The 16,067-nt window shown below is 36.0% G+C and overlaps 1 protein-coding gene across 3 annotated transcripts; it reads left to right on the forward strand.

Annotated features, from left to right (window-relative positions):
- Positions 1–5,895: 5,895 nt before the first annotated feature.
- On the forward strand, positions 5,896–13,369 carry LOC137638389 (uncharacterized). Of its 3 annotated transcripts, none has more exons than XM_068370423.1 (5): positions 5,896–5,949; positions 9,941–10,208; positions 10,522–10,674; positions 11,294–11,482; positions 11,849–13,369. In XM_068370423.1, the coding sequence occupies exons 3-5, from the start codon at positions 10,533–10,535 to the stop codon at positions 11,974–11,976; spliced, it is 459 nt and encodes a 152-aa protein (XP_068226524.1). In that variant the 5' UTR covers positions 5,896–5,949; positions 9,941–10,208; positions 10,522–10,532; the 3' UTR covers positions 11,977–13,369. The 3 variants fall into 3 exon arrangements, with proteins under 3 accessions (XP_068226524.1, XP_068226523.1, XP_068226525.1); XM_068370422.1 differs by having other exon boundaries at positions 9,941–10,167; XM_068370424.1 differs by lacking the exon at positions 9,941–10,208 and having other exon boundaries at positions 5,907–5,949.
- Positions 13,370–16,067: the final 2,698 nt, after the last annotated feature.

Consider the following 16,067-nt stretch of genomic DNA (forward strand, 5'->3'; position numbering starts at 1 on the left):
CAGTTTTAAACAGCCAATCCATTGGTAGAAAAAGGTCAAAAGTATAATATTTAAGGCCCACTTTCATGATATTACTAAAGGCCAACCAATTTTAAAAAAGGACAAATTTGAGGTTGAAAAAAGGCCAACTTGGCAACCCTAGTACAAGACAGCAATTTTCTAAAGAATTAAGAGAAAAAAAAAATCTTTGGAATTAGAACTAACATTTCCATGAAAATAAAATACTCCTATAAAATTTTCCTACAGAATAAATAATTTATTCTGTAGGAAAATTTTATAGGAGTATTTTATTTTCATGGAAATGTTAGTTTTAATTCCAAAGATTTCTTTTTTGTGTTTTTACTCTTAATTCTTTAGAAAATTGCTGTGCGCAGTCAAATTCACAACACCAAAACAACAGAAGGAACTTTCACCCAACTTTGCCTATCATGTCACCCTCAGCAGCCTAATTGGACTTGTCAGTTCCACTCACTGTTCTTTAGATAATCCTCGAATCAAGTATATTAAGGAAAGATAAAGATGTTTCTTTTAAGAGAATTTGCTCTCAAATGAATATGCTTTATTCTGAAGGTTTCAAATGCCACTCATGAATAGCAGAGGCAAGAGACAATGATATTTCCCTAGCTACCAGGACAATGCCCTAGAGACTGAATATATTACTATTATTATTATTATTATTATTATTATTATTACTTGCTAAGCCACAACCCTAGTTGGAAAAGCAGGATGCTATAAGCCTAAGGGCTCCAACAAGGAAAATAGCCCAGTGAGGAAATGAAATAAGGAAATAAACTACAAGAAATGTCTAGGAATAACAACATTAAAATAAATCTTTCATATATAAACTATAAAAACTTCAAAATAGCAAGAGGAAGAGAAATGAGATGGAACAGCATGCCCGAGTGTACCCTCAAGCAAGAGAACTCTACCCCTAGACGGTGGAAGACCTTAGTACAGAGGCTATGGCACTACGCAAGAATAGAGAACAATGGTTTGATTTTTGAGTGTTCTTCTCCTGGAAGAGCTGATTACCATAGCTAAAGAGCCTCTTCTACCCTCACCAAGAGGAAAGTAGCCATTAGTTAACCCTTAGAGAGAAGAATTGTTTGGTAATTTCAGTGTTGTTAAGTGTATGAAGACTAGGAGAAACTGTGAAGAATAGGCCAGACTAATAAGTGTATGTGTAGGCAAAGACAAAAGAGCCGTAACCAGAGAGAAGGATCCAACGTAGTAGGCTACTGTCTGGCCAGTCAAAGACCCAATAACACTCTAGCGGTAGCATCTATGATCAGCGCCCAAGCCCCTCTCACCCAAACAAGGACCAGTGGTGACCAAAAAATGGTTGTTGATGATTCAGCAGGTAGACCTATAGGTTCTCCCAGACCCCCAATCCTTAGCTCACAAGGATTGAGAGGCTGCACATACTGAAGAAACTATTCAGCTTGAGTAGGACTCGAACCCCAGTCCGGCGATCACCAGGCAGGGACGTTTCCAATAGGTCTGTTGAGGCATTGGGACCAATGAGTGGCCTATCAAACACTCTTGGTTGTGATCTGAGTTTAATATTTCTCAGGATTGGTTGAGAAATCGGTGCTAAGATAGCGTAATTCCTACCCTCATTTTCTGTTCCTAACTCAATATGGGGACTCAAATCTACTATAAGATGATTCCTACCCTCATTTTCTGTTCTTATCTCAACATGGGGACTCAAATCTACTATAGGATGATTCCTACCCTCATTTTCTGTTCCTTCCTCAATATGAGGACTCAAATCTACAATAGGGTGATTCCTACCATCATTTTCTGTAACTACCTCGATATGGGGACTCAAATCTACTATAGGGTGACTCCTACCATAATTTTCTGTTCCTAACTCAATATGGGGACTCAAATCTACTGTAGGATGATTCCTACACTCATTTTCTGTTCTTTCCTCGATATGGAGACTCAAATCTACTATAGGGTGATTCCTACTCTCATTTTCTGTTCCTTCCTCAATATGGGGACTCAAATCTACTATAGGGTGATTCCTACCATAATTTTCTGTAACTACCTCGATATGGTAACTCAAATCTACTATAAGGCGATTCCTACCCTTATTTTCTGTTCTTACCTCAATATGGGGACTCAAATCTACTATAGGGTGATTTCTACCATAATTTTCTGTTCCTAACTTAATATGCGGACTCAAATCTACTATAGGGTGAGTCCTACCCTCATTTTCTGTTCCTTTCTCAATATGGGGACTCAAATCTACTATAGGGTGATTCCTAGCCTCATTTTCTGTAACTACCTCGATATAGGGACTCAAATCTACTATAGGGTGATTCCTACCCTCATTTTCTGTTCCCAACTCAATATAGGGACTCAAATCTACTATAGGATAATTCCTACCCTCATTTCCTATTCCTAACTCAATATGGGAACTCAAATCTACTATAGGGGGATTCCTACCCTCATTTTCTGTTCCTACCTCAATATGGGGACTCAAATCTACTATAGGATGATTCCTACCCTTATTTTCTGTTCTTACCTCAAAATGGGGACTCAAATCTACTATAGGGTGATTCCTACCATCATTTTCTGTTACTACCTCAATATGGGGACTCAAATCTACTATAGGGTGATTCCTACCCTTATTTTCTGTTCATACCTCAATATGGGGACTCAAATCTACTATAGGGTGATTCCTACCCTCATTTTCTGTTCCTTCCTCAATATGGGGGCTCAAATCTACTATAGGGTGATTCCTACCATCATTTTCTGTTCCTACCTCAATATGGGGACTCAAATCTACTATAGGATGATTCCTACCCTTATTTTCTGTTCTTACCTCAATATGGGGACTCAAATCTACTATAGGATAATTCCTACCCTCATTTTATGTTCCTACCTCAATATGGGGACTCAAATCTACTATAGGATGATTCCTACCCTCATTTTCTGTTCCTACCTCAATATGAGGACTCAAATCTACTATAGGGGGATTCCTACCCTCATTTTCTGTTACTACCTCAATATGGGGACTCAAATCTACTATAGGATGATTCCTACCCTCATTTTCTGTTCTTACCTTAATATGGGGACTCAAATCTACTATAGGATGATTCCTACCCTCATTTTCTGTTCTTACCTCAATATGGGAACTCAAATCTACTATAGGATGATTCCTATCCTCATTTTCTGTTCCTACCTCAATATGAGAACTCAAATCTACTATAGGGGGATTCCTACCCTCATTTTCTGTTACTACCTCAATATGGGGACTCAAATCTACTATAGGATGATTCCTACCCTCATTTTCTGTTCTTACCTCTATATTGGGACTCAAATCTACTCTAGGATGATTCCTAACCCCATTTTCTGTCCCTACCTCAATATGGGGACTCAAATCTACTATAAGGTGATTCCTACCCTCATTTTCTGTTCTTAACTCAACATGGGGACTCAAATCTACTATAGGATGATTCCTACTCTTATTTTCTGTTCTTACCTCAATATGGGGACTCAAATATATCATAGCGTGATTCATACCCTCATTTTCTGTTCTTACCTTAATATGAGGACTCAAATCTACTATAGGATGATTCCTACCCTTAGTTTCTGTTCTTACTTCAATATGGGGACTCAATTCTACTATAGGATTATTCCTACCCTCATTTTCTGTTCCTTCCTCAATATGGGGACTCGCATCTACTATAGGATGATTCCTACCATTATTTTCTGTAACTACCTCAATATGGGTACACTATAGTAGAATCCTGAGGGTAGGAATCACACTATAGTAGAATCCTGACGGCAGGAATCATACTATAGTAGAATCCTGATGGTAGGAATCACACTATAGTAGAATCCTAATGGCAGGAATCACACTATAGTAGAATCCTGATGGTAGGAATCACACTATAATAGAATCCTGATGGTAGGAATCACACTATAGGAGCACCGAGAAATCTTTATGCAAAAGGTTGTTGTCATGGGTAGATAGAATAATATAGAAAAGAATGTTAAAACATGTGAATTCTCTACTCTTGACAAACAGAGAGAGAGGAGGTCCCGCTAGTGTTTACTGGAAACTCTCACCGTCACTGATGGAAATCAAGAAATTTATTAGGTGTGCCTAGTTCAGCAGACCTTGGGCACAACGATCCTCTGTCTGTAGCAAACCAAGGAGCCAACGTTATGAAAGGACCCATAGGACAAGAAGAGCAGTGTTGTCGCCGAAGAATATACATTAACGAAAGGTAAACACATGCCTCGCTTCAATTATAGCGCGATATGGATCTTGATTACACCAGCAGAGAGTTCGTCTAGATGTTTTCAGAGGCGTGGTTTTAAGGAAAACCAATATGGATGAAGAAAGGAGAAAATTTCCTTATATGGAATTGTCCATAGTTAACCCCTCCCATACAGGGATATATAAACTTAAACGAGAAGCGGAGTACGAAAGACAGAACGAGAGTAAGACATATAGAACGAGAGTACGACGGATAGAACGGGAGTACGAAAAGGGGAACGAGAGAGAGAGAAAGAGAGAGAGAGAGAGAGAGAGAGAGAGAGAGAGAGAGAGAGAGAGAGAGAGAGAGAGAGAGAGAACAAGCACAGGGAAGGAGAGAAGACGTAAGGACCAGAATGCAGACGTAACCAGCCTTGTCCGAGATGTCAGAACGAGTTGACCCCTGCCCTCATTACCGACCACGAAACGCCTGGACCTGAAATATCTACGTTCCTGTCAACCGTCGAGAGCTGCTGTGAAGAGTAGTATTTTTTTTTTTTTATTATTTATCTAATATCTTGACTGTTCCTCTATTTGCTGGAGTGTAGTTTAATCAAATGATTTTCATTGTTTAGTTCAGTGCTTCCTAAGTATTCAATCAAGAAAAATTTACCTTTTACTAGTTGTAAATAAAATTATGTTTTCTTTTGCGAGTTTTCTTTCTATATTTCCTTTTGTTTAATTGTGTATTGTGGTCGAGAAATTCCAATTTCATTAATCAATTCAAAAGAACCTGGTTCGATCCCCACGAGGATCGTAACAGTTGTGTCGAAGAAGAGGAACAGATTTTTTTATTATATTTATTTCTTTTATTATTCATAGAGCTACACTGAAGCAGTTAGCATAAGATGAGGATTTTCGATTTTTTTTTTTTGTTATACAAAGCAGTTGAGCATATTTTAATTCAGTTATGTAGGGATGATGATTATTCAGTGAATGTGTATGGTTAAATTTCTTTCATTTTCGGTACAATTCCTTCTAATTTCATTTATTTTCCAAGTATTCCTTAGCTATAGCCTCTGTACCATGGTCTTCCACTGTCTTGGGTTAGAGTTCTCTTGCTTGAGGGTACACTCGGGCACAGTATTCTATTTACTTTCTCTTCTTCTTGTTTTGTTAAAGTTTTTATAGTTTATATAGGAAATATTTATTTTAATGTTACTATTCTTTAAAATATTCAATTTTTCCTTGTTCCCTTTCCTCACTGGGCCATTTTCCCTGTTGGGGCCCCTGGGTTTATAGCATCGTGTTTTCCCAACAAGGGGTTGTGGCTTAGCATTTAATAATAATAATGATAATAATAATAATAATAATATAAGCTATAGAGCTAATATTTGATGTGAAACTTGATAAATTTATTAAGGTTATTGAGTTAAAAGTAGAAAAAAAAAACTTTATTGTTTTATTTGCTGATTTTGCTAACTTATACAACGTCATCTAGAAACAAATTATAGGTAAGATCGCCGGAATCTTCATGGAAATTTTAATAGTATTTTTTTTTTTTTTTGATCAATGGATTTGTGGGGAAAATGTAGAATCTGTGGGAATTTCAGTAGAGGAAAACGGACTGTCCCCACAACTAGTCCATAAATCGTCTTTATTTATTCAGTCTTGCCACAGCTCTGGGTGGGTTAGGACGTGTGGCTTCTTCGCTCCCCAAAGTATTCTCTAAGGTAACAAATTTTCGCATTCTTCTGTAAATTCGATTTTCATTTGGTTTGTTCTGGAAAATTATTGCGGTAATATAATTCTTCATATTTCATATTTTTCAATTCGTAACTAATACATACATACGAAGAACTTTAAACACACACGCACACAAACGTATGTATACATTTATATATATGTGTGTTTGCCTGTACGTATATTTGTATATATATATATATATATATATATATATATATATATATATATATATATATATATATATATGTGTGTATGTATGTATGTATATTTGTATGCATATTTAGATATACTGTATGTACGTGTATACTCATTTACATATGTATATATATATATACATATATATACATATATACTATATATATATATATATATATATATATATATATATATATATATACATATATATATATAATTTATCACATTTAATCGTGATCCTTGTTCATCTATATAAGCCCTAAATACCACTTAACATCGAAATCGCTCTACCTCGGGCTCAGAGACCCAAGGGGGAACTTAACTTCATGATAATAATCCCAGGTCAGCCCCGGATTCGAACCCGGACCCAGTCGAAACTAATAGACCATAAAGAGAGACAATGGTTGATTACAACTCTTCCTTACAGATGCCTTCTGGAAACATTACTTTAATGGCTGCTTCTCTTCTCTACAGGACCTCCACGGTCATTTTATAATGTTCATTCAGTAGCAATTTAACATTTATCAATGCTTCTTGTTCGCTTACTGTTTGATTATCACTGTCAGAACAGTTGTTGGGTCTCGGCAGTAAGTGCAAGTGGTGTAGTCAGTGATTTGTAGCCTTTTGGAAGCATTAATTATTATTAAGATTAAGTTTCGGGTTTTGTTGTTGTTCTTGTTATTATTTACTTTTAAAATTGGCGGGTTTGTCTTACTTAATGTTTAATAATAGTTCATCATATTTACTTGTGATTTTCATTTATTTATATATGATAGTTTCTGGTATATATATACATATATATATATATTATATATATATATATATAATAATATATATATATATTACTTAATATATATATATAATATATCATATATTATACTTATATTTTCATTTATTTATATATGATAGTTTCTATATATATATATATATATATATATATATATATATACATATATATACGTATATATATATAAGTAGAAATAAATAGTCAATGCTGCTATCCTCATCATTATTTGGTAGCTTTCGACATAACTTATGTCATCCTCATCTTAATGATAATTGCAGATAGGCTGAGAATGACATAAGTTATATCAAAAGCTACCAAATAAAGATGATGATAGTAGTATTGACTATTTTATTTCTACTTAAATTGCAATTCCCGAGAGGAACCCAACTATCAACTATATATATATATATATATATATATATATATATATATATATGTATATATATATGTATATATATATATATATATATATGTATATATATATGTGTGTGTATATATATATGTATATATATGTATATATATATATATATATATATATACGTATATATATATATATATATATATATATATATATATATATATATATATATATATATAGATGTGTAGAAATTACGAAAGCTGACACGTGATGATTATAACTTGTATTATAGCCATGGAAGTAAAAATGAAAAGACTTGATTGGAGTTAGTACTTTCATCCATTAGGGACATCAACATACTCAACAACTGTTGAGTCTGTTGATGTCTCTAATGAACGAAAGTACTAACTCCAATCAAGTCTTTTAATTTTTCCCTCAGCGGCTATAATACACACACACACGCATATATATATATATATATATATATATATATATATATATATATATATATATATATATATATATATAGAGAGAGAGAGAGAGAGAGAGAGAGAGAATATATATATATATATATATATATATATAGAGAGAGAGAGAGAGAGAGAGAGAGAGAGAGAGGAGAGAGAGAGAGAGAGAGAGAGAGAGAGAGAGAGAGAATGTAACCAGGTAAGGAGACATACAATACATGTAAGTCCAAGGTATGAGACAGACCAGGATAGCGAGAGACATGAAACCATGATCTGAAGAGTTTATTAATTGGAACCCTTTTCGAATTATTGGATCATATTTATCAATTTGGGATATAGAGTGCGGTGCTTGAATCTGCAAGGCCATTTAACTTAGGGCAACCCTGGAAATACTCAATGAAATGAAAGCTAAAAAAATAGGACAAAGTCAGATCAAAGGAAGCGGAATGGAGGTAAAGTAGATGGACATAGAGGAAGTACAAATAGGCAGTAAAGGAATAGTGCAAAGACCCTTAGGTAATGAGAACAGTGGTTCACGTGATTTGCACCGATGTCACGACACTCCTTCAAGGGAACGTCTTTGGACAACGTGGTGTAGTTCAGTGAATTTCGATTGCAAGTATGTGCGTGGGAAAAGGACACAGAAGGTCATGATAAATGAACAAAAAACATTAAGCAGTAAAATTCTGACAGGCATAGTCGTATGTATACATTACTTTCCACTGCAAGATGGTTTTGCTGTTGTTTCAGGTTGTTCTTGACCATAATGGACAAACGCATTCATTTTAATGTTTTTCTTTTTTTTTTTTTTTTTTTTTTTTTTTTTGTTATTTATATGAAGTTTTCATATTTCAGAAAAAAGGCGTTCATTCCCCCATCGTTTGATTCTTTAAAAGGCAAGCCATTGAAAAAATACCACACATCACAAAATAGATTGTAGGAACCCTGCAAAAACATGCTATGTCAAACACAACAGCGAGTGATCACTATTGGAACGTTTCAGATAAAATCTACAGCAACTGCGGTGGTCAGGCACTTCAGATGTCACGTGACGAAAATCAGCAAGGCATTGTCAAATTAGTAATGTTCAAGATTAAGGACTCAGTATGCCCAAGAGTAAAAACAGCAGTGCAAGATCGCCCCATCCAAGTTACCCCTCCTTGAAACAGACAAAAAGGATGAACACAAATAGCTGCAACAATGAAAGTGCCTCAGCGTCAAATCTCAGTAGACACTGCCTGTCATCTGAGGGAAGTAGGGATCAGATGTTGCTGTCTTTACATCCGAGCAATTCTGACGCAGTGACACAGCCAAAATCGTCTACAGTGGGTGCGACAACACTAGCGTTGGTTATGTCATCAGTGGAAACAAGTGTTGTTTTCTGGTGAGTCCAGATTTAACATGTCCCACCCCGATGGCTAATTGCGTGTATGGAGATATCATAATGAATGTTTACGAAACCGCTGCATTGTGTAGACTGACCACTGGAGAAGAGTAAGTCTCATTGTCTGAAGTGGCTTCAGCTACCACCGCAGAACACTTTTACATGTGATTTGTCAGCATGTGACTGCCATAGCCTACAGAGACCAAGTTCTGTAACTACACGTTGTACCATTATTCCAGGCCCAGCCATGGCTCCAGACTTTTCAACAGGACGATGCTTGTCCTCACATGGCATGGCTCTTTATTTAATTTTTTAGATGAAACAACATTGTTGTACTACCCTGGCCATCTCTGTTTCTGGATAAGGCACCATTCTCGTATATGTGGGATGATATTGGAAGATGGATAAAGGGAGGTGCTCCACCTCAAAACATTAGTTATTTGAAAGTCAGATTATTCAAGGAATGGAATGAACTCCCCAAAGCCTTCTTCCAGAGACTTGTTGACTCAGTGAGATGGCGCTACACTGCGTGGATTGCAGCCAATAGTAGTAACACATTACTGATTAACACACTGTTCTGTGACGCTTTTGGTATTTGCGGTGGAGGGACGACACAATAAACCTATGTGTCATTTTCATCAGCGATCATTACTAATTTCTTCAATAATCACTTGTCTGTTTTTTTTTTATAGTGTTAAGATTGTGTGTTCCATAGATTAGGAATGATTGTCATTTAACCAACTTGCTTTTCATTAGCAGTTTATTATATTTCCCTTTTAATCAACAGGTTAGGTGACATGAGGCTAGTCGACCTATTCCAGATAGTTGCTGTATCTGCAATTATCTATGCTGACCCGTCCTTGGCCTAAGTTCTAACTAGTGCTGGAAGTGACCTGTCTAATTACACAATTAGGTTTGAGGAAGGCGATGAATTACGAGGCGGCGTTATTATTTCTGATGGTCTGGTGATTCCTGAAAGCGACTCCTTCTACAGCATCGAAGTTGACAGTTTTTGTAAGAGAATTCTGACAAATTTAGTTATTTTTTTTCTCAAAGTAAACAACTTTTGTAAGAGAATTCTGACAAATTCAGTATGATTTTCCTCCCTCAAAGTTGACAGTTTTTGTAAGAGAATATTATCATATTTTTTTTTCTTTTTATTCATTAGTAAGACATACTCTAGTGTGTTTCGGCTTTAGATAAAATTCCGTAACGTGTACATAGCAATATCTAAGGTTCTCTGACGTAGATTATGCCCTTTTGTAGTCATTTGCAGTGTTTTTTTTTCAACCAGTGAACCAAGGTGACATATAAAGGAAAACCTGGACTACTTGATAGTCCAGTAACCTTTTATATCTTTACTACTAGGTAAGTGTCGTATGGCCTGTTGGACTAATGCATTGTGCAAAGCAGCTTCTACGGAACCTTTCGAAGGGAAATTTCTCTGCCGGCTTAGTAAGAATTCCCCGAGGTACACTGACTTGAAGATCCTTGGAAATGCGACTTACTTCTTCTTCACAAGTACGAAGGTTACTCATGTTATTTAGGGATGGTAACTTTTTGTTTCAAATAAAATCTTTAGCAATGAAATTTTATTCACAAATCATATTGTTTAGTGTTGAGAGAGAGAGAGAGAGAGAGAGAGAGAGAGAGAGAGAGAGAGAGAGAGAGAGAGAGAGAGAGAGAGCCTTATTGCCGTATTTTATGTCTGGGTTCCCCCAGGTCCCTCAGCGTGAGGCACCTCGTATATCCATCGGAGTGTTGCTAATGCATCTTCCAGTGTATTTTGCATCTTCCAGTCTTGGGTGGTCTGGGATGCATCTTAGGTATTTATTGAGCTTATTCTTAAACACATCTACGCTCACTCCTGATATGTTTCTTAGATGAGCTAGCAGCGCATTAAATAGTCGCTGCATTATCGATGCTGGTGCGTATTGGATTAATGTCCTGTGCGCCTTCCTTAGTTTTCCTGGTATAGTTTTGGGCACTATCAATCTACCTCGAGAGAGAGAGAGAGAGAGAGAGAGAGAGAGAGAGAGAGAGAGAGAGAGAGAGAGAGAGAGAGAGAGAGAGAGAGGTGAAATCTAAAGCATATAACAACACAAATATCTAATCTAACGTGATGTTAATATTTTTGCAGGTGCTATTTATAACCAATTATATAAGATTATGTCAGATGGCTTCCTGTACCTTTACGCTGCGGAGTGGAGAGACATCAGCTATGCTTTAACATTCTGTAAGCAAATACCTGGCCATCGCCTTGGAATGTATGACACACCTGCGCAGGTTGAGGCTATCAAGAATATACTCATATGGACGCAACACAATGGTAAGTTGTCTCTAGGGCAAGATTATTTTATTCATACATTATTATTATTATTATTATTATTATTATTATTATTATTATTATTATTATCATTATTGTTATTATTATTATTATCATTATTAGATTCCATTGCATGGTCTTATTTTTTAAATTTTTATCTGTTGATAACGGAATTTTTCTTATTAATTTTTCCTTTCATGAACAAATGCAAGTTTCATCAGCTGATCACCTCTGTGAATACTAAGATTGCCCTTATCATGAATTCAGTTATGATGTAATCCGCAAAACCAGTTACATGAATCTGTTTTCTGTTTGTTTATGGTTTTCAGTTGCAGTAATATGAATGAATGGTTATATCATCTGTTTCAGATGCAAGAGCCTGGACCAATCAGGAAGATTCTGGGCAGAAGATGTACATTGAAAAGACTGGTACTTTTGCTAAGGTTCATCCACAAGCTTATGTGATTTGTCAGGCCAACCCGTTCGGACAGAAGTGAAGACACCTTGGAGCTCTTTAATACAATAGCTTATGTGGTTTGTCAGGCCAACCCCTTCGGACAGAAATGAAGACATCTTGGAGCTCTTTAATACAATGGCTTATGTGATTTGTCAGGCCAACCCGTTCGGACTGAAATGAAGACATCTTGGAGCTCTTTAACAGTAAAATGTTCCTGTACTTCGACAAAACATGATGCTGCTTTATCCTAGGTCCCACTTCCTCTTTTCTATCTTCCTGCACAACCTCTTTAAATTTTGCTCACAGCGTTAATGCAGCATTTCCCCCAATATGGCCTCCCAGGTCCAAGTACGGGGTATATAGTCCAGTTTCTATTAATCATAAAGAATTTTACTTATATTTCACCATGCTTGGCGCTTCCAAGTTAGTACTTGGTAACGCATTTCACGCATTTGCCTAGCATTCGCATGACAACAGATCGACCCCAGCCCGGGACAGCGAGTTTAAGCTGTGTACTAGGGAGATCACTGCTGTGTATGGGTACCACAACGGGGAGATGTGTGGGGGAAAGGAGGCTTGGTGGGGCTTGCTAGGCTGATGTTCTGGTGTTTATCTCTTCAGATGATACTTGAACTGAAACTAAGAGACCTTTACCATCACATCTAAGACCTTTGGTGACGGATGCAAGGGGAAGAACTCTTCTTGCATTTGTCAGTAGGCTAACATTCCTGCTTGTAGTGTTGCCTTTACTCTTTGAGAACTTATGCATCTTTAATAACCCGATTTCTCTTTTCGTTACCAATGTTACATCATTTTCCTTCACATTATGCATTCCTCCATTTTATCAATGAATTTAAGGGTATGCTGACACTTCAAGTGAAATTAGGCTGAGTAAGCAAGTCAAGTTACTTCTACAAACGAAAAGTGAATTAAACATATTTGTAACAGTTATAGGTTACTGTTATTAGACACTGATTGTTAGATGTTAGTATTTCTGTGTGATGTATTTAACTTCTATGTATGAATTATCCAATAAAATGTATTAGTGGATCATGTGTGTGAGATCACCATTAGATTATAATTCTTTTGGGTTATAAAATCTTAAACCGTAGGGAATTAGTAAGTGGTTTGCCAAACTTGTGTAAAAATGCTTTGTAAGGACACCGCTCCCTCCTTTGTCCAGAAATACTGCAAAGCTGCCTACGAACCAGGATATGATCAAAATCTTAGAATACATTGATCATATTTCTAATTTTAGCCGCTTTAAGGTTTATAGTTTTAGCTGCTTTAGGAGCAAGAGTCCGTGCTGGCATGCAGCCAGCTCAATATTACCTTACAAACAAACCCTCTTCTTGACTGTTACTTCACGAATATATGGTCTGCTTTTTAAAGTGGATCAGATAGCAGTTTTGTGATGTATTGGCTCTAGTTATAAATAACATTGATAGCTAATATATTATAGTAATTTTTTTTGTACTTATTCATTCATCCTCTTGATTTTATATGTGTACCATTTATCCCAAATTTATCGTTATATGTACATCGTGTTTAAATACTTATGTTTACCATATATTTATCTATATAGAAAACGAAGCCTAATATTTATTAAAGAAAACGTAAATCACAAATAGAAGCTAAACTAATGTATTTTGACCAAGTTGCACTAACGTGATTAATATTATTATTACTGACTAAGCTATAACCTTAGTTGGAAAAGCAAGAGACTATAAGCCCAAGGACTCCAACAGGATGAAATAGCCCAGTGAGGAAAGGAAATAAGGTAATGAATAAACGACGTAAGAAGTAATAGAAATTTAAATAAAACATTAAACGTGTTAATACTCTTTCACAGCACTATGCTCATATGTTATTGCAAAGCATTTCTTCTTATTCTAACATGTTGGTGAATGAATTGTCTGTATTATATCTATACGTATTTCTCTTCATAGGTTGAGCTGAAATAATTCTTAATGTCTTGAAGATGGAACTACGAAATAAAAAAAAAAAACTAAGCCTATCCAGAGAGAGAGAGAGAGAGAGAGAGAGAGAGAGAGAGAGAGAGAGAGAGAGAGAGAGAGAGAGAGAGAGAGAGAGAGAATTTTGCTTTTAAACCGAATTTGGTATTGACTGTTTGCTAAATAGTTTTATCAGTATTGATTTTGTAAAATTGGAATAACAATCCTAAAAGGTTGTTTAGGGAATAATTATTAAGGGATGATCAACTCTTGTTATTATAGTTAGTATGTTGGCTAGGGCATCAGCCACCCGTTGAGATACTACCACTAGAGAATTATTGGATCCTTTGACTGGTCAGACGATTCTCCATTGGATCCCTCTCTCAGGTTACGGTTTATTTTCCCCTTGCCCACACACACACGCACACACACACACCGAATAGTCTGGCCTATTATGTCCACATTCTCCTTGGTCCTCATACACCTGACAATAATGAAATTACTGAAGAATACTTCTTCACTTTAGGTGTTAACTACTTGACTGTAATTGTTCAGTGGCTATTTTCCTCTTGGTAAGGATAGAAGAGAAACTTTAGCTAGGGTAAGCAACTCTTCTAGTAGGACATTCCAAAATCAAACCATTGTTCTCTAGTCTTGGGTAGTGCCATAACCTCTGCACCATCATCTTCCACTGTCTTGGTTAAAATTCTCTTGCTTATTTCTGAAAAATCTTTTGATTATAAATGAAAGATACGATTTAATGTTTTCTGTTCTTAAAATGTTTTTTTTATTGTTCATTAATTCTCCTGTAGTTTTTTTTAATTCCTTGTTTCCTTTCCTCACTGGGCTATTTCATCCGTTGAAGCCCTCAGGCTTATAGCATCTTGCTTTTCCTACTAAGCTTTTAGCTTACCATGTAACAACAACAACAACAACAACAATAATAATAATAATAATAATAATAGTGTAAAAGTCAAAATGTTTCTGCAGTGTGCTGCCATCTATTGGCAGATAAAACTACTCACAATTACTTAGCTAATTGAAATAATTTTTTTTCTTTTTTTTTTTTTTTTTTTTTTTTTGGTCCAGCCATATCTTGTTTAATATCAATCTCCAACATTAATAAAAGATCATTAACGGGAATTATAATTTTGCGAGTTACAATTTGCCAGACCAAATTACAATAGCCCTTAAAGAACGTAAGTAATTCTTAACAAATGGCCAATTATCACAACAAGCAATTCAGGACTTCATTCAAATTTCTATCGGCCAAATGTCACTAGACGAAGGAGCCAGTTGTAAAGCCGGTTAGTTTAACCGGAATTCTAACCAGATTACTATACTTTGAACTGTCTGGTCTTGAATACTTTACTTCTTACTGTCTCCCTCTGCTGTGAACGTGCTAGTGTGTCAGGAAGATTATTTCTAAAACTCGAAAGGATTAAAACTATCAATTTATTTTAGCTTGAAAGAATAGAGTAAGATAATTTATTGAAAAACGTTTTGTTTGAAGTGATGGTAAAAATCACCATCATCATCTCCTCCTACGTCTATTGACGCAAAGGGCCTCGGTTAGATTTCGCCAGTCGTCTCTATCTTGAGCTTTTAATTCAATACTTCTCCATTCATCATCTCGCAATTCGCGCTTCGTAGTCCTCATCCATGTAGGTCTGGGTCTTCCAACGCTTCTAGTGCCTTGTGGAGCCCAGCTGAACGTTTGGTGAACTAATCTCTCTTCGGGAGTGGGAAGAGTATTACAAAAAAGATCAGATTTGAAAACAAAAAACTTAGATTTTCCGGAGGTGGAGAATAAGTCATCAGGAACTAGTTTTTTTCTCTTGATTTGCAACCTGGTGGTGAGTTGCTATCTACAAAACTGGTTCTTCTTCTGGTCTTGGGTAGTGCCATAGCCTCTGTACTATGTTCTTCCACTGTCTTGGGTTAGAATTCTCTTGCTTGAAGTTACACTCGGGCACGCTTTTCTATCTAATTTTTCTTCCTCGTGCTTTGTTAAAGTTTTTGTAGTTTATTTAGGAAACATTTATTTCAATCTTACTGTTCTTAAAACATTTTATTTTTCCTTGTTTCCTTTCCTCACTCGGCTATTTTCCCTACTGGGGCACCTGGCCTTATAGCATCCTGCTTTTCAAATTAGGGCTGTAGCTTAGCAATTGAT

This window comes from Palaemon carinicauda, chromosome 3 (genome assembly GCF_036898095.1).
Source record: "Palaemon carinicauda isolate YSFRI2023 chromosome 3, ASM3689809v2, whole genome shotgun sequence".
Taxonomy (NCBI): domain Eukaryota; kingdom Metazoa; phylum Arthropoda; class Malacostraca; order Decapoda; family Palaemonidae; genus Palaemon; species Palaemon carinicauda.